The 20,330-nt window shown below is 43.8% G+C and overlaps 1 protein-coding gene across 3 annotated transcripts in view; it reads left to right on the top strand.

Annotated features, from left to right (window-relative positions):
- The window catches only part of LOC120997281 (adhesion G protein-coupled receptor F5-like), a 214,151-nt gene that overhangs the window by 141,995 nt on the left and 51,826 nt on the right, over positions 1-20,330 (top strand). For all 3 annotated transcript variants that reach the window (XM_040427309.1, XM_040427307.1, XM_040427308.1), the window contains exons 2-3: positions 11,487-11,612; positions 17,525-17,597. In XM_040427309.1, coding sequence (XP_040283243.1) covers positions 11,508-11,612; positions 17,525-17,597 — 178 coding nt within the window. In that variant the 5' untranslated portion in view covers positions 11,487-11,507. The remainder of the gene's footprint in view (positions 1-11,486; positions 11,613-17,524; positions 17,598-20,330) is intronic.

The following is a 20,330-nucleotide window of genomic DNA, read 5'->3' as shown; positions in this document are numbered from 1 at the left end:
TCGTGATTATATGACAAATATTCGCCAAAATATTCGCGAAATATCGCAAATTCAAATATTGCCCCTGGCACTCATCACTGATGATAACAGGTTGCGATTTCAGGATGTGTTGCGGCGAATGACGTACTGAAGTCCAGTGCAGTTAAAATCTACAGATGTAGCAAATTACTATTTAACTCTTTGGAGGCTGCTTGATGTTTTTTTTTTTTAGATAAAATTTACTGGCAATCCGACAAAACATTTGCTCTGTCTAGTTCATTTGTTTTAGGCCTCTTGGACACGAACGTGTGCGCCCCGTGGCCGTGCTGCGGGCCGCAATGCACGAACGCCAACCGTGGGGCAGCCGCAGCGGATCGCGGACCCATTCACTTTTAATGGGTCTGCAATCCGCCCTGTTCCGCAAAAAGATAGGGCATGTTCTACCTTTTTGCGGAACGGAAGTACGGGGCGAAACCCCACGGAAGCGCTCCGTAGTGCTTCCGTAAGGTTCCATTCCGCATCTCTGGATTTGCGGACCCATTCAAGTGAATGGAGTAAGAAATCTGTTTTATTAAAATTAAGAATTCAAATTTACTGAATGAGTCTTTAGTTTCCCCACGTAATGTTATGGATTTAAAGTGAATGTACGGCACTGGGCATTAGAGGGTTAAGAAAGATTGACTCTAGAGTTCTATTCACACCTATGCATTAAGACACAAGTAGGCAGATCTGGCTGAGTGTAAAGGATTTACAGTCAGAGAAGAACATAGTAATGTCTGTGTTTATGTTTTTTTTTTTTTACAGGGAGAGAACGGGGAGGCAGTACTATCTGTGCCCACATGGTATAAAGGGAGAGACTGGGAAGGTAGTACTATCTGTGCCCACATGGTATAAAGGGAGAGACTGCGAAGGCAGTACTATCTGTGCCCACATGGTATACAGGGAGAGACTAAGAAGGCAGTACTATCTGTGCCCACATGGTATACAGGGAGAGACTAAGAAGGCAGTACTATCTGTGCCAACATGGTATAAAGGGAGAGACTGAGAAGGCAGTACTATCTGTTCCCACATGGTATACAGGGAGAGACTGGGAAGGTAGTACTATCTGTGCCCACATGGTATAAAGGGAGAGACTAAGAAGGCAGTACTATCTGTGCCCACATGGTATAAAGGGAGAGACTAAGAAGGCAGTACTATCTGTGCCCACATGGTATACAGGGAGAGACTGGGAAGGCAGTACTATCTGTGCCCACATGGTATACAGGGAGAGACTGGGAAGGTAGTACTATCTGTGCCCACATGGTATAAAGGGAGAGACTGAGAAGGCAGTACTGACTGTTCCCACATGGTATAAAGGGAGAGACTGGGAAGGTAGTACTATCTGTGCCCACATGGTATAAAGGGAGAGACTGGGAAGGTAGTACTATCTGTGCCCACATGGTATACAGGGAGAGACTGGGAAGGTAGTACTATCTGTGCCCACATGGTATACAGGGAGAGACTGGGAAGGCAGTACTATCTGTGCCCACATGGTATACAGGGAGAGACTGGGAAGGCAGTACTATCTGTGCCCACATGGTATACAGGGAGAGACTGGGAAGGCAGTACTATCTGTGCCCACATGGTATACAGGGAGAGACTGGGAAGGTAGTACTATCTGTGCCCTGTTATGAAATCCGTTTACGCTTCGTTTGGTGGTAAAAGCAGAATTGCGTTATGGATTCCGGACTATAACGCAATTCTATGACGGAATGCCTTTAGAGGCATTCCGTTATTCATTCCATCATAATAGAAGTCTATGGCCTGCATAACGGACCCGTCCCGTTTCCGTTAAGCAATTCTGCTTTTACCACCAAACGAAGCGTGAACGAATTTCAAAATATGAAATTTGCTCATCTCTAAATACCACCATGCACTTCTCAAATAATATCCATAACCTTACAACAGCGGCCGAGGTGCCCTGGTTGAACGTGCGGGTTGCTCATCCCTAAGGTCAGCCATAAGGAGAGATTTGTGCCGTGATGTATAATATGACCCACAGATGGTTGTCTAGACTGTGCAGGTTTTCAGTCCACAACAAGTATGTTCCCATTCACTTACAGCAAGCATATATACTGAAATGGTGAGGACCTAAAGCACACAGTATGTTATAAAGTTGCAGTTGTTTTGTTCCCTGTTTGGCTGGATCCTTATATTGTTACTATATATATGGAAAGTGATATAGGGAGGAATATTTACTGTTTGATGTCAGGGATTAGAGGGGACAAGTGAGAACACCCGGCTCCATTTCAGCCTTGGGTCAGGGCCAGACCCACGGCCTCAGGCTCCATGTATTTCCTGACGCTCGCTCGGAGATCTTCTGTATGTGTGATTTTGGGTCGTTTTTTTGTGTACTGCAGCTTTTTGTTCCAATAAACAATGAAAACATCTTGGTTTCACGGTTTTAAGAGCGCGGACTCCCGGGGCGATCCATTCACAAATCATGTTTCTGTATAAGGTTTCAGCTACATGTAGTGTTTTTGTAACACAGGGTCGTCAAGGCAACTATTCAAATGTATTTAGATGTAGTAGAGCTTATTGTGTGATCTAACTGTTGCTTTCTGCATCAGGATTGCAGCGTAAGGCCAAATAGCAAACTTACATTTCTATACACATACGAGGGTGTTCAAAAAAATAGTGGCGAGTTTAAAAAAGCCCCCCAAAAAATCAACATTTCTCCAGTTTGTGTTAATCGATTACCGAAGAAAAGGGAATATTAGGCGGTAAAAAAATAATAATTGTGTAGTGCCCTGGAGCAAGGGTACATTTGCCCCTATTACTACTACACTAAGCCATCGACTCCATTCGCAGTTTGAAGGGTTAACTTGCACTGTGATTTAGGCCTCCTTCACATCACCGTTTCTCCTTTCCGTTCTCCGGCTCCGTTGAGGAGCAGGAGAACGGAAAGGACGGATTCTGCAGATAACTGAGACCTAACTGAGCGTAACGGAGCCTAAAGACCCCATAGACTATAATGGGGTCTGTTCGGTGTCCGCTCAGAACATGGTTTTTGAGCGGAGACCAGGACTTTCGTCTCCGCTAAAAAATCATGTTCTGAGGCTCTGAGCGGACACGGAACGGATCCCATTATAGTCTATGGGCTCTTTCGGCTCCGTTACGCTCAGTTAGGTCTCAGTTATCGCTATGCAATTCTGCTGCCGGCACCTGCCTCCTGTATTAAAAGTTAAAGACGACCTTATATGGGTTCGGACTTTGTTTAAGCAGCAGGCTACACAGAGCGGAGCCCAGGGACGTCCCAGCACTTACTATTATTCCTGGGAGCCGCTCCGTTCGCCCGCTGTGCGCCTGTGCCCCATTACCGTCTCCTGTAGTCCTGCTCCATATGCTAATAACTACTATCGGAGCAATGGGGAGGAGACAGCAGCTTCTCTAGTGGGCGTTCCTTCTCCCTGCGCTGCGATTGGACAGTACTATCATTAGTGGCGCAGTGCGCCCTCCCCTCCTCCGCCCCTCTCTCCCCATTGGTGGCAGCGGGAGCAGCAGCACAGGGGGGAGGGAGAGACTGCTTCCTTCTCCCCTGTTCTGCTGAGAGAACATGAGCGCACTGACAGCAGCGCGCTCATGTTCAGAGATACTAGACTGCACAGAAGCGCAGGCCAGTATCAAAAAAATGGAAATCTCGGTATCGTATCGATACCGGGACAAAAGTATCGATTGGGTATCGAAATTTCGATACCCGCAACAACCCTTATTTCAAGGACATTTCTCATTCGGCCAAGGGCATCATGATCTCCTCAAGTATTTTGATATATTCACACTGATCCATGATCTCTCGCATGCAATAAATAGGTCCAACATCATGTTATGAGACACCCCCATATCAGGATTTTTGCACCACCATGCTTTACTTTCTTCACAGTGTTTTGGATTAAATTGACTGATTGGAGGTCATCTGACATACAATCTGCGGCCTCTAGACCCAAAAAGAACAATTGTGCTTTCATGAGTCCACAAAATGTTGCTCCATTTCTCTTTTAGCCAGTCCATGTGTTCCTTCGCAAATTTGAATCTATCCGGACATGTCTTTTATTTCAACCATAAGATTTTGCGGGGAGTTCTTGCCGGTAACTTGGCTTCACTTCATTGTCTTCTGACTGTAACAGTACTCACTGGTATCTTCTGATCTTCTTTCTTCTTTCTGGAGGTGATCATTGGCTGAGCCTTCGCCATTTTGGCTATTCTTCGATCCATTCGAGCAGTAGTTTCTTGCTTTCTTCCGCTTCTTTCAGGTTTTGGTTGCCACTTCAAAGCATGTACTGTAGCTGAGCAGCTAAAAGTATGTTCTTCATCAGAACAATGTCTGGGACAACCTATTTTCCCTAGTATTTCAGAAGAGAATGCAGTATAACCAACATGTGCAACATTCCTTAAAGGGAATCTGTCATCAACTTTCTGTTGATCTCACTGAGGGCAGCATACATTAGTGACAGAAATGCTGATGTCAGCGGTGTGTCACTCATGAGCTAAATGTAAGTGGTTGCCGAGAACCAGCATCATAATCATTGCAGCCCAGGCCTTGAAAAGAGTCAAATCTACCTGAGAAGAGTCCTGGTTATTCCTAATCTCCTGCTCTCCTCGCCCATCTGCTGATGATTGGCAGTTCTCTCCTAGAGAGAAAGGGAGAAAACTAGGTAGAAGACTGTCAGTCATCAGCAGGTGGGCGGGAGAGCAGGAATTCATGGATAACCAGGACTCTTCTCAGGTGGCCGGACTCTTTTCCAGGCCCAGTCTGCAATGATTATGATATTGGTTCTCGGCAACCACTTACTTTTAACTTATAAATGACCGACTGCTGAAATCAACTCACCTGTCCCTTCTTTATGCTGCCGTTAGTATGGGCAGCATAAAGTTGATGACAGGTTCCCTTTAAATAAGGGACAAAATTCACACCTGTTATTCCACAGAATGAATGACATCTCACGACGATATCCTAAAGTGTTATCTGTGGCTTTTGCATAGGACTGCTAGTAAACCTTCTAAAGTGTCTTAAGCAGAACTAAAGCTTAATATGGAGATGTTTTACAGAATTTGCTGCTCTTTTAAATCAGGTTTTTCTCATTTTTCAGCCTCATGCTGCCTTTGATTAGTCACGGCATTTAATGTAGTGTAAAACCATGGGGTTCTCTGGTTTGGCCGATATCAGTCAAGTTTCAAGGCTCTTTAATGGGTTGGACATTGACTTCCGCTGGATTTACACGGGCCAATGATCAGGAACAAACATTCCAGCGAACCCTTGTTACTGATTATCTGCCTGCTTCCTTCCTGACAACCGACTGCTCCTTGTAGCATCTAATGCACCTTTACAGTAGTGATCTCCAACCTGTGGCTCTGCAGCTGTTGCAAAGCTACAACTCCCATCATGCTCTGAAAAGATCAGGCTGTCAGGGCATGATGGGGGAATGTCTTTTTGGAACAGCTGGTTGGAGAACATTGACTTAGGCTACTTTCACACCTGCGTTAGGTGCGGATCCGTCTGGTATCTGCACAGACGGATCCGCACCTATAAATGCAAACGATGGTATCCGTTCAGTGCGGATCCGTCTGCATAACAGCTTTTTCAGATCTGGCATTGGTGGCCAGTGCGGCACCTGAGGGGTTAATTGTGCGGATCACAGCCCCCTGTAAGAGATCGGGTGCTGCCAGGCAGCAGGGGGCAGTTATGTACACAGTTCTTAGTATATTCTAACTTGAAGCGTCCCCATCACTATGGGAACGCCTCTGTGTTAGAATATACTGTTGGATCTGAGTTTTCACAATCGAACTCAAATCCGATGGTATATTCTAACATAGAGGCGTTCCCATGGTGATGGGGACGCTTCAAGTTAAAATATACCATCGGATTGGAGAAAACTCCGATCCGATGGTATATTAATAGGGACTCCTGACTTTACATTGAAAGTCAATGGGGGACGGATCCGTTTACAATTGCACCAATATTGTGTCAACGTCAAACGGATCCATCCCCTTTGACTTACATTGTAAGTCAGGACAGATCTGTTCGGCTCCGCACCGCCAGGCGGACACTAAAACGCTGCAAGCAGCCTCCAGAGCGGAATGGAGGCGGAACGGAGCCAAACTGATGCATTCTGAATGGATCCGCATCCATTCAGAATGCATTGGGGCTAAACTGATCCGTTTGGGGCCGCTTGTGAGAGCCCTGAAACGGATCTCACAGGCGGACCCTGAAACGGCAGTGTGAAAGTAGCCTTACAGTGTAGCTGGTACTAAAGAGGCAGTGCTCTTCCTTCTAGAGGAGACCTTGCATATGTATCCCAGGGAGCCTTGCCTGCAAGACACCTGGATCTCTGCAAGGAGAGGTGGTGGGTGCACTGCGCATGCGCAGCCGCCCTCAATTCATTTTCTATGGGGCCGCTGAAAATAACCGAGCGCTGGCTCGGGTCCATAGAAGTGAATGAGAGCGGTGAACGGTCATGCGCAGTGCACTCCCATTCACTTCTATGGGGAGAGCGCTTACTGGTGGCCGGACCGGAGTCCTCCATCTATAGCTTTGGCCCACTCCGTTTCCAATATAAGTGCAGGTCCTAGTGGTGGGACCCGGTCCTTTAAGACAATGGGAGGCCCTTACTGCTACAGACCTAGCAGAGGGGGCAATATGAGACAAGGGTCACCATGACCTTACTGTATTGTAAATATGGGTCGATATTGGGGAGACCACATGGTCGGCAGAATGCCGTAGGTCAATGTCACTGGATGACAGCAGAACACAACAGTATATGTCAGCACCATATTTCACTATACCTGTGCCCGGAAGGTCTGGGTGATGCTTGCTTGTAGTGAATGATCTGCTGGCAATTTTTCCTGAGAATATATCAGCATGTTTCCTTGAGAAATGTTGTGCCAAAAATGAAACAAATCTTGGGTAAGGCCTCATGCACACGACATGCAAACCACGGATCCGCAAAAAACTGAAGCCGCCCGTGTGCCTTCCGCAATTTGCAGAACCGAACGGGCGGCCCATTGTAGACATGCTATATTTTTTTTGCTGGGCTACGGAACGGATTGAAGTGAATGGGTCCGCACCAGAGCCGCAAAAAATGCGGCTCGGGTGTGGACCACAAAAATGGTCATGTGCATGAGGCCTAAGGCTGATGGATGTGGAGTGTGACGCATGGCAGCATGGAGCCACGCTCCCTTACCTGCATTGTCCAAGCATTTAAAGGGGATGGCCACCTTTGTTTTTTTTCCATCTGCTTAGTGATCTCCAGTCATGGAGACTTCAGGGTTTGGAAGAAAATGAGAAGAGCCTTTGGGTGCAACGGCACTGCCCTTGTTGCACCAAGGGGCTAAATTGTCATATTATTAAAAAGCTGATTTCTCCACATTGCGGGCCAGTATTGAGGCGGGACCAACAGCTGACAGATCCGCGTCTGGTTTTATTGCGACAGATTCCCTTCAAGCATCTCCTACTGTTTTGAGTATACAACTCCTATGCCAAGCTATGTGTCTCCATGGTTACAGACTACAATAGATCTTGTAGTCTACGGAAACGGAGACCCTTTGGTCTGCACGGATGCTGTATACACAAAACAGTAGGAGATTTCCAGTCAAGACTGTTTGGTTCATTTTTGGTCGAAATGCCCAGATTTGCTCACAAGGGCCCATTGTGACTGCTGCCTGTGCCCCCTACAGCTACATCCCTGTCTATGGACATAGGGTATTGTGAGAGGTGGGGTTCTTCATTTTATTAACCAAAACACAGGTATCATGCTCTGGAATATTGCAGGTATAAGGCGCTGTATGAACACTCCTCTAGAAACATCACCCCTCGAAGTATATATTTCTGTAACGGCACCATCTGGCGGCACACCGCGGCGTGCTTACTGCTCCATAGGGATTGAGACTGTACCAGGCAATGGGAACAGTAATGAAAAATATATAAATAATTGATGGCTCTTGGAAGGTGGGGGAAGGAAAAACAAAAAATTCAGTCCTTGTCCCTAAAGGGTTAAGGAGAGTCTGGGCTTTCACTTCTTATCTGGAAATCTGACATTGTCTGCACTTACATGGAATGTTAATATATATGACCCCCCCCCCCCCCCCCCCCCCCCCCCAAGACATTCTGGACCAGTGAGGTCCTCATTCAGGCCAAACCAGAAGTTCTGCCTGGTGATGCCAGTAATGCCAGTAAGAGGCATTAGCTCTTGTCAGCAGTGCAAACACTTGGAGCCGTCTTTACAGTTATGCTGACAAAACCGCAGATCAAAGCCACGTCTGAAGTCGGCCGCAAGTCACACTTCCCTCGATGATCTTTTATTTGTCTAGATAGGACACTTGGCTGCTCCTTTAGTTCCCATAGACTTCAATGGAGCAATCTTCAGATGCGCAGTCCGCTCTACGCTGCTTTGATCTCACATTGTAGCCACCCGATCAACAATGGGGGTAACAGGATCCCTGTTTTCCCAATAGGAGCGGTCCCAGAGCTCCGACATTCAGGTGTTTGGGGCATATCCTATGCCTGTTGTCAGAATACCCCTTTAATAATGAGGCTGCATCGGATATCTTCAGGGCACAGTCAAGGGTTATACACAGGATTAAAATGAATACACATTGCAACCATGAACTTTTTCCATCGCCTCATCCAGATTTCTGTGAAATCAAAACTCAGCCGTTGTGTAATGAGCTGTCGGGGGACGGACTCCCCATAGCGGTTGTATATACAGTTCTCTGCTATTAGTTTATAGGAGATTATCTACAGCACTACCATGTTTGGTGTCGGAATTTTCTACTAATAAGTTATATACCAGTCCTGGAGGACTGAGACCCCGCGGACTGTCATAGGCAGGGGTGGGATTCAAATTTTTAACAACAGGTTCCCTACTCAGCGGCGGACACGCAGCGTCACGACACATGTTCACATATACATACACCATATATATGCAACACACATAAATACACCATATACATTTTGGCGCCCCCCCTCGCAGCTCACCTGGCTCTGGTCCCGTCTGCAGCAGCTGGCTTCTCCTCTGTGTGGTCCTGGTATCTTCGTTCTGCCTCAGACAATCGCTGGTTTGAGGACCGTATTTTTCGCCCCTATAAGACGCACCTAGGTTTTAGAGGAGAACAATAAGAAAAAAATATTTTCCATTGCACCTCAGGTCAGACCAGCAATCAGACCCCCAATATTAATCAGACCTCAGATCAGACCCCCAATGCCTCAGATCAGCCCCCATGTCAGCCATCAGCCCCCCATGTCAGCCATCAGCCCCCCATGTCACATTTCACCCCCTCAATGTCACATTTCTCACCCCTCCCTGTCAAATCACCTGTGTCACATCAGCCCTCACATTTCCCCCCCTCCATCCATATTGTCACATTTCTCCCCCCATCCATGTTGTCACATTTCTCCCCCCCCCCCCCCCGGCCCCCTCCATCCATGTTGATGTTGTCACATTTCTCCCCCCATCCATGTTGTCACATTTCTCCCCCCCATCCATGTTGTCACATTTCTCCCCCCCATCCATGTTGTCACATATCTCCCCTCCTGGCCCCCTCCATCCATGTTGTCACATTTCTACCCCCCTGGCCCCCTCCATGATCCATATTGTCACATTTCTTCACCCCCCCCCGGCCCCATCCATGTTGTCACATTTATTCCCCCCTGGCCCCCTCCATGATCCATATTGTCACATTTCTTCACCCCCCCCCGGCCCCATCCATGTTGTCACATTTATTCCCCCCTGGCCCCCTCCATCCATGTTGATGTCATATTTCTCCCCCCCATCCATGTTGTCACATTTCTCCCCCCCATCCATGTTGTCACATATCTCCCCTCCTGGCCCCCTTCATCCATGTGGTCACATTTCTACCCCCCTGGCCCCCTCCATGATCCATATTGTCACATTTCTTCACCCCCCCGGCCCTATCCATGTTGTCACATTTCTTCCCCCCTGGCCCCCTCCATCCATGTTGATGTCACATTTCTCCCCCCCATCCATGTTGTCACATTTCTCCCCCCCCATCCATGTTGTCACATTTCTTCCCCCCTGGCCCCCTCCATCCATGTTGATGTCACATTTCTCCCCCCCATCCATGTTGTCACATTTCTTCCCCCCATCCATGTTGTCACATTTCTCCCCCCCATCCATGTTGTCACATTTCTCCCCTCCTGGCCCCCTCCATCCATGTTGTCACATTTCTCCCCTCCTGGCCCCCTCCATCCATGTTGTCACATTTCTACCCCCCTGGCCCCCTCCATGATCCATATTGTCACATTTCTCCACCCCACCCCCCGGCCCCATCCATGTTGTCACATTTCTCCCCCCAACAGTCACTCAACAGTCACGCCCCCGCGGCCTGAGCCATGTGACCGTGTTGCCATGACTCGGAGAGGCTGGCACACGCAGGCTGGGGGCGGGCGGCGGCGGCGCTGCGGCAGTAGTAAGTGATTTTAAAAGAAAAAAAGAAAAGAAAAAGGTCATTCATCTTTCCGCCCTGCGCAGGGCGCGCGTTGCTGCATGCGGGAGACCGGCTGCTGGTGCCGGGTTTTGAAACTGATTTATGTTATGCTGCAGGTCAGAACCGGGTCGGGATTCCTGCTTCTCACCGGTCCTGCGAACCTGCTGTAATTTTAACAAACGGTTCGGCAGAACCGGAGAGAAGTGGCTGGATCCCATGCCTGGTCATAGGTATACACCTACTGCCATATGTCCCAGTGGTCACTTTGTAGTGTTGTAGGTTTCGGTTGTTGGGTAGATGACTTATCGATTGTCTTATTGACTTTATTTTTCCTCCTCATATTATAATATGGATATGGATTGTAGGATTTTCAATTGTGGTAGTATCTGGTGGCCATCAGGAGAGTAACACAAAATCTTGGGGACACCTAGCAATGCTTTTATAGAGTTGTTCTCTTCTACAGTGACAAAACACACACCTATGAGCACTGCACAGGCACATACATAAAAAATAGAAAAATACTGTCACATACTTACAGATATTAGTACAAGTAAGTACATATATGTGTATACAAATGAATCAAATGCACATATATAAACTGATATAAACAGTAGGGAACAGTGCAGCCTTAAACTCCACCTGTTCCTACCTGCTTAGACAATGGCGGCACCCAACTGGGTGATGGTACCTAACCTGGATAAATGTATGGGACCTATTCTAGAGGGGGAAGAGAAGTCAGACTGAGTAAAAACAAGAAAGTCATGTCAGAGAGGAAGAGATATTGCATTCGAATTCACAATAGGGTCAAAACCAGGAGATAATGTTAGAGGCAAACTCAGCAGAAAGAGCCGAGGTCACAAGCAGTCAGCAAGTTAGAGATCCGGAATTGCATAGAGAAAAATGGCAACTCTTCCTCCCCAATTCCAGCGTATTCAACCTCTCCACAAATTCAATATACTCTAGATCTCATAGATTAGACTGACAGGTGCAATAAGCCCAGGACTGAACTTTGCTCCTTTTATTTGCAGATTTAGAGCACCAGGAACAAGATGCATTTTCAGTGGATGTTTATTTTCTTTGTGGTGTTTTGTTGGATTACGCCAACTGAAGAGACAAAGGGACCATGGGGAATATCATCTCTTTTGTCCAGCTTGGTAAGTATCATGGCGGGAAGGAGCCAGGCAGAATCTGATCATCTAATATAGTTTACATGGTGTCCATAGATATCGCTCTTCATAATCTGAAATCTCCAATCACGCGTACACCAAACTGGACCACAGATTTCCTATTCTTCTGCTCATTGATTCCACCTGCTGAGTAATGTACTTTGAATTCTCCTACAGATAAGAACATATTTATTATAAATATGACCTCAATGAACTGAAATGTAATTACTATAATACGATGCACAAAAATATTATTATAATACTGCTCCTATGTACAGGAATATAACTACTATAATGCTGCCTCCTATATACAAGAATATAACTACTATAATACTGCCTCCTATATACAAGAATATAACTACTATAATACTGCCTCCTATGTACAATAATATAACTACTATAATACTGCTCCTATGTACAAGAATATAACTACTATAATACTGCTCCTATGTACAAGAATATAACTACTATAATACTGCCTCCTATGTACAAGAATATATCTACTATAATACTGCTCCTATGTACAAGAATATAACTACTATAATACTGCCTCCTTTGTACAAGAATATAACTACTATAATACTGCCTCCTATGTACAAGAATATAACTACTATAATACTGCCTCCTATGTACAAGAATATAACTACTATAATACTGCTCCTATGTACAAGAATATAACTACTATAATACTGCCTCCTATGTACAAGAATATAACTACTATAATACTGCTCCTATGTACAAGAATATAACTACTATATTACTGCCTCCTATGTACAAGAATATAACTATTATAATACTGCCTCCTATGTACAAGAATATAACTACTATAATACTGCTCCTATGTACAAGAATATAACTACTATAATACTGCCTCCTATGTACAAGAATATAACTACTATAATACTGCTCCTATGTACAAGAATATAACTACTATAATACTGCCTCCTATGTACAAGAATATAACTACTATAATACTGCTCCTATGTACAAGAATATAACTACTATAATACTGCCTCCTATGTACAAGAATATAACTACTATAATACTGCCTCCTATGTACAAGAATATAACTACTATATTGCTGCCTCCTATGTACAAGAATATAACTATTATAATACTGCCTCCTATGTACAAGAATATAACTACTATAATACTGCTCCTATGTACAAGAATATAACTACTATAATACTGCCTCCTATGTACAAGAATATAACTACTATAATACTGCCTCCTATGTACAAGAATATAACTACTATAATACTGCCTCCTATGTACAAGAATATAGCTACTATAATACTGCTCCTATGTACAAGAATATAACTACTATAATACTGCCTCCTATGTACAAGAATATAACTACTATAATACTGCTCCTATGTACAAAAATATAACTACTATAATACTGCTCCTATGTACAGGAATATAACTACTATAATACTGCCCCTTATGTACAAGAATATAACTACTATAATACTGCTTCTGTGTACAAGAATATAACTACTATAATACTGCTCCTATGTACAAGAATATAACTACTATAATACTGCTCCTCTGTACAATAATATAACTACTATAATACTGCCTCCTATGTACAAGAATATAACTACTATAATACTGCTCCTATGTACAAGAATATAACTACTATAATACTGCCTCCTGTGTACAAGAATATAACTACTATAATACTGCCTCCTATGTACAAGAATATAACTACTATAATACTGCCTCCTATGTACAAGAATATAACTACTATAATACTACTCCTATGTACAAGAATATAACTACTATAATACTGCCTCCTATGTACAAGAATATAACTACTATAATACTGCTCCTATGTACAAGAATATAACTACTATAATACTGCTCCTATCTACAAGAATATAACTACTATAATACTGCTCCTATGTACAAGAATATAACTACTATAATACTGCCTGCTATGTACAGGAATATAACTACTATAATACTGCTCCTATGTACAAGAATATAACTACCATAATACAGCTTCTATCTACAAGAATATAACTACTATAATACTACCTCCTATGTACAAGAATATAACTACTATAATACTGCCTCCTATGTACAAGAATATAACTACTATAATACTGCCCCCTATGTACAAGAATATAACTACTATAATACTGCTCCTATATACAAGAATATAACCACTATAATACTGCCTCCTATGTACAAGAATATAACTACTATAATACTGCTTCTATGTACAAGAATATAACTACTATAATACTGCTCCTATGTACAAGAATATAACTACTATAATACTGCTCCTATATACAAGAATATATCTACTATAATACTGCCTCCTATGTACAAGGATATAACTACTATAATACTGCTCCTATGTACAAGAATATAACTACTATAATACTGCCCCTATGTACAAGAATATAACTACTATAATACTGCTCCTATGTACAAGAATATAACTACTATAATACTGCTCCTATGTACAAGAATATAACTACTATAATACTGCTCCTATCTACAAGAATATAACTACTATAATACTGCTCCTATCTACAAGAATATAACTACTATAATACTGCCTGCTATGTACAGGAATATAACTACTATAATACTGCTCCTATGTACAAGAATATAACTATTATAATACTACCTCCTATGTACAAGAATATAACTACTATAATACTGCCTCCTATTTACAAGAATATAACTACTATAATACTGCCCCCTATGTACAAGAATATAACTACTATAATACTGCTCCTATATACAAGAATATAACCACTATAATACTGCCTCCTATGTACAAGAATATAACTACTATAATACTGCTTCTATGTACAACAATATAACTACTATAATACTGCTCCTATGTACAAGAATATAACTACTATAATACTGCTCCTATATACAAGAATATATCTACTATAATACTGCCTCCTATGTACAAGGATATAACTACTATAATACTGCTCCTATGTACAAGAATATAACTACTGTAATACTGCTCCTATGTACAAGAATATAACTACTATAATACTGCTCCTATGTACAAGGATATAACTACTATAATACTGCTCCTATGTACAAGAATATAACTACTATAATACTGCTCCTATGTACAAGAATATAACTACTATAATACTTCCTATGAAAGTCCCAGAAAACATCCACATTGTTTTCATTTATGTAGATTTTCCAGAACTCTTCGGTCTCACAAATCGCCTTTTGTTTTCTTCAAAGTAGCTAATTAAATTGAATTCAATAATCGATTTGGCTCTCTCACCGGAAAAGTAGCTGGAAGCTGACATTTCTCTATATAAGGCGAAGAGCGCGGTGACGTGAAGAATCACTTAACCGTGGTGTTTGGTCTAGGTTTGAACAAGTACACGTATCTCATATATCCCGGAGACATCCTGTAATCACATTGATGTGAAACACCAGATTTGATGTTCTTAACTCTTTGCCAACAGAATTTATGTTGGTTTGTTCTCAATGTTCTCAAATAACTTTTGGAAATTTTTGGGTGGAAATGGATGAGATCATGACACTCTGAAGAGTCTAGTGTCATAGAGCGTAGGTCTGAAGTCTACCTGAAGATCCCTGCTCCTCCCAGCACCAATCCCACTACTGAATATTTATATTTTAAGACCCATTTGCAGTGGTACTGGTTGGATTCCCACCATGTCACTGTACTGGAAATTATACTGAACTTATATATGCACACGTCTCACCAAACCAGTTTCTACACATTTCTTAGATAAGACGTTGACTGGCATGAGAAGCGTCACTCATGTCACTGCATTCCTGCTGACACATCGCCTAGACACACAGCGCAGCTACAGTATAATCTTCTGATAGTGGAGGGCAATACACACTGTTATTTTAGCCCTAAATGGCACAGCCTAGTTGTGTACTTAAAGGGGTTGTCCACCTTCCAAGTGTTTTTGAGTAACCTCCCACCAGGTGGTACCTTTCAAGTGAAGCATACGTACCTGCTTCCTGACCATCAGATCCGGCTCCATGGGTCCACCGCTATCTTCATTTGTTTTTATGGTACTTCCTACATGGATATTGGTGGCATATCACTAGGATATCCCACCATTATCTGATAGGTGCAGGTCCCACCTCTGGGACCCACACCTATCTCTAGAATGGGACCGCACATGCATGGCCTCCCTCCATTCATTTCTATGGGAGTGCCGAAAATAGCTGAGCGTTGGCCGCGCTTGCGCTGTGCACTTCCCGTTCAATTCTATGGAAATGTGCTGTTCGGCTATTTCGGCAGTCCCGTAGAAATGAATGGAGGGTGGTCCACTCTCCTTAATTTTGCAGGCTCTGTTTTAGAGATAGATGCGGGTCCCAGAAGTAGGATCCACACCGATCAGACATTGGTGGCATATCCTAGCGAAATGCCACCACCAATATATGAGATGGGCCCATCCCTTTAACTTTATTCTGTGGGTCAGTCCGATTATGGGGATTACCACATTTATATAGTATTTGTCATGTTTTACTGCTTTAAAAAAATTAATACATTTTTTTACAAAAATAAATAAAATTGAAAAGATAGAAAAAATTTAATCATAACTGCTCCAATTGGCCTGAAAAAGGATTCATATTTTTCAAATTTTTTAATTTTTTTTTTCAAAGAATTTTTTATTTTATTTTTTCTCTGTCTCCCCCACCAAAATTTTTATTTAATATATAAATTCTCTCATCTGTACTATTTTCTCCTGACTGAGCAGACATGTTTTTGCTAGGATGATCTGCAGTTTTTAGTGACATCATTTTGGGATCTAAATGATAAAAATACGTGGTCTCAAAAAGAAGGAAATGCTTAACCCCAAATGCAGTTGCCTGCCGGATTCTTCTAAAGCGAGTGTGAAAGTACCTTTACAGAAGCGGTGATACCAATTCTATTCATCATTTTTTTTATATGTTGTTTTACATATTTTTTAAAAATGTTTTTAGTCCCCTTAGGGGACTTGAACTTGTGAATTTTTGATCTCTTGTCCTATACATTGTAATATTCCTGCATTACGGTGCATAGCGATTCTGACAGGCCCCTAGATGTCATGACAACTACTCGCCACCCCACAATTGCATTTTCTCCCTCTGTCTAACTTCTCAGATGCCGCTGTCATTATCGATTGTGGCATCTGAGGGGTAAAACTGTTGGGATCTGAGTTAGCTCTGATTCCAGCAGTGAGATCTGCTGGGTTGCTGTATAACACAGCTGGCGCCTGCAATCAATGGCACCCATCCCCAGAGCCCACGCCACTGCCATGACATACCATACAGAGTGCAAAGAGTTTGTCTAGTTAAAAAACAAACAAAAAACATTGTCCTGTAACCTCAGAGAATACTAAGAAGGGGGGGTCTGTTTAGGATCCTCCAGACTGGAAAGGGTGCACAGTGACCACTAAGAGCGTCTATCACTCTGGAGGACCTGTCCTGTCCTGTATCACACAGACAACCCATTGATTTGAATGGACACTGTGTAATGCTTTATTTCCCCTGTGGGGGGCTCTGCAGGGAAACTGAACACTTAGTGTTTCTCACAGATTACAGATTATTGCTGGAGGTTCCAGCAGCTAGACACTTTGTAATCTCCCTATTGTCAAGAAACCTTTCTATCAAGTTGGGATTGCCAAAGAGTAGACCCCTTTAATTGGGAGCATATACACTAGAGGTGTATAGAGTGTAGTTGCATCTCAGTCCTGATGCTTAAAGTGGACCAAAGACCCCTCTGCCACATTAAAGGAAAAACCATCCATCGAAATGTGTACATGTAGAGAGAGTACAATCTGGTTGGGGGGGGGGGGGGGTAGATTTGGGATTTGAGTCGTTTATATACAGGCTACACCTAATGTATATAATAAGTTACCGCTGTGTTTTTATTACAGATTCATGGGGACCATGAAATTGAATCTGAAACAGTCATGGAAAGAAGTCTGTCGAGAAGGAAGCGTGCGACCGGTAATGCATCATCGTTATTATGCTCCGCCTAGGAATCAAAGGGAGGCTGCCATCAGCTCTTTTAACTATGCTAAACTACTGACAGCACCAGGTAGAGGCTGGGTAGAGTAGAACAAACATAGCTTTTGTGGAGCTTTTCTCATCAGGAGTAGTGTGAAGATGAACATTTATTCTGTTCCTACAACTGCCCAGGAGCTTCACTGTGAGGTGCTCTCTGCACTGAGCTGCTCCTCCCCTCTGCTCTGAGTGACAGCTGTAGTGGTCTCCTGCTGGATGATAAAGCTTTTGTGGAGCTTTTCTCATCAGGAGTAGTGTGAAGATAAAGTTTTATTCTTCCAGATTCTGCTACTGCAAGTGCCCAAGAGACCAAGCTTCACTGCAAAGTGCTCTCTGCTCTAAATGAGAACTGTAGTGGTCTCCTGGTTGGATTATACAGCGGTCACTCAGAGCAGAGGTGAGGGTCTGTGAAGCAGCTCAGTGCAGAGAGCACTTCACAGTGAAGCTCCTCCTTCTTGGCACTTGTAAGAAGAGAATCTGGCAGAATAAAACTTCATATTCTCACTACCCCTGATGAGAAAAGCTCCACAAAAGCTTTATCATCCAACCAGGAGACCTCTACAGTTGTTACTTAGAGCAGATGGGAGGTACAGCTCAGTGCAGAGAACACCTTACAGTGAAGCTCCACCTCCTGGGAACTTGCAGGAGCAGAATCTGACAGAATAAATGTTCATCTTCACACTACTCCTGATGAGAAATCCTCAACAAAAGTTATGTTTGTCCTGCTCTCCTCAGCCCCTACCTACTGCTGTCAGCAGTTGAGTATGGTCAGAACTGCTGACAGACTCCCTTTAAGTATATACAAGCTCTGGTACCTGTTAAGGTTGCAGTTGACATGGGGCTTCTAGCTCTCCCAAGTTTATGTAACACAGCCAGTCTAATGGAGTACAGATATATGCCATACCCCCGGTACTCCACCTATCAGTACTCGATACATCTCTCTGGTAGTTTGCTGATCTGGAGTCCAGGATGATTATCCCACACAGTATAAGTGTATCCGCCATGTGTCCTCATTCACTGACTGCAAACTAATAACTTCAGGTTGAGAAAGTGAAACATAAATGACATTAGAAAGTTGTAGAACTTTCCGGGTGTTTCATTAGGAGGATCCAGCGGGTGGACAGGGAACATGGCACAGCAGAGGCGCTGTCTTATTAGTATGGCACTGCACATGGCAGAGCGGCGGCGCTGTCTTATTAGTATGGCACTGTACATGGCCCAATGGAGGCGCTGTCTTATTGGTATAGCATTGCACATGGCACAGCGAAGGCGCTGTCTTATTGGTATAGCATTGCACATGGCACTGAGGAGGCGCTGTCTTATTGGTATAGCATTGCACATGGCACAGCGGAGGCGCTGTCTTATTGGTATAGCATTGCACATGGCACTGAGGAGGCGCTGTCTTATTGGTATTGCACTGCACATGGCACAGCGAAGGCGCTGTCTTATTGGTATGGTATTGCACATGGCACAGCGAAGGCGCTGTATTATTGGTATAGCACTGCACATGGCACAGCGCAGGTGCTGTCTTATTGCTATGGCATTGCACATGGCACTGCGGAGGCGCTGTATTATTGGTATGGCATTGCACATGGCACTGAGGAGGCGCTGTCTTATTGGTATGGCATTGCACATGGCACTGAGGAGGCGCTGTATTATTGGTATGGCATTGCACATGGCACTGAGGAGGCGCTGTATTATTGGTATGGCATTGCACATGGCACTGAGGAGGCGCTGTATTATTGGTATGGCATTGCACATGGCACTGAGGAGGCGCTGTATTATTGGTATGGCATTGCACATGGCACAGCGCAGGTGCTGTCTTATTGCTATGGCATTGCACATGGCACTGCGGAGGCGCTGTCTTATTGCTATGGCATTGCACATGGCACTGCAGAGGCGCTGTATTATTGGTATGGCATTGCACATGGCACTGAGGAGGCGCTGTCTTATTGGTATGGCATTGCACATGGCACTGAGGAGGCGCTGTCTTATTGGTATAGCACTGCACATGGCACTGAGGAGGCGCTGTATTATTGGTATGGCATTGCACATGGCACAGCGCAGGTGCTGTCTTATTGGTATGGTATTGCACAAATATATCCAAAGAAAAAGGAATGCGTGGTTCACAGCAAAGCAAATATTAGCTGAGGAGATGACATATTTAGCTGTACAAACACCGACATTATACTGCGGTGGATTCAGCAGCAGTAGATGCTGAAAGACGGGCACGCCTGCGGCTGTGGCATGGCTGTGGTGCTTGGGAATTCAAGGGCCACAACTATATTTTTTCGTACATATTACGCACATTAGTAGGGCGATCCCCACTGGCATTTGTGATATTCGGTATGGAGAACAGAAAGTATTAGATGTGCTCAACCTGTTACATTAAAAGGGCGTGTGCCTGATGGTGGAGCGAGCCCTCCATACTGAAGTAACTGAGTAATAGCAGCAAAATAATCTCTGGTGGAATGAGGATACTAGAAAGATTAACAGATAGATAGATAATGATATAGATAGACAGATAGATTCTCATTTCCTTCCGTGTACTCCCAGCCTTAGAGGAAGTTGAGTGTGCCCATCTGTTTTCCAGCCATACCACTAATACAATCGTGCCATTCATCATTTTGGAATTTCTCTATCACCACTGATACCTGGCGCTTTGTCTGCACAACA

The sequence above is a fragment of the Bufo bufo genome, chromosome 4 (assembly GCF_905171765.1).
Source record: "Bufo bufo chromosome 4, aBufBuf1.1, whole genome shotgun sequence".
NCBI lineage: Eukaryota > Metazoa > Chordata > Amphibia > Anura > Bufonidae > Bufo > Bufo bufo.
This window is presented reverse-complemented; position numbering and strand designations above follow the sequence as displayed.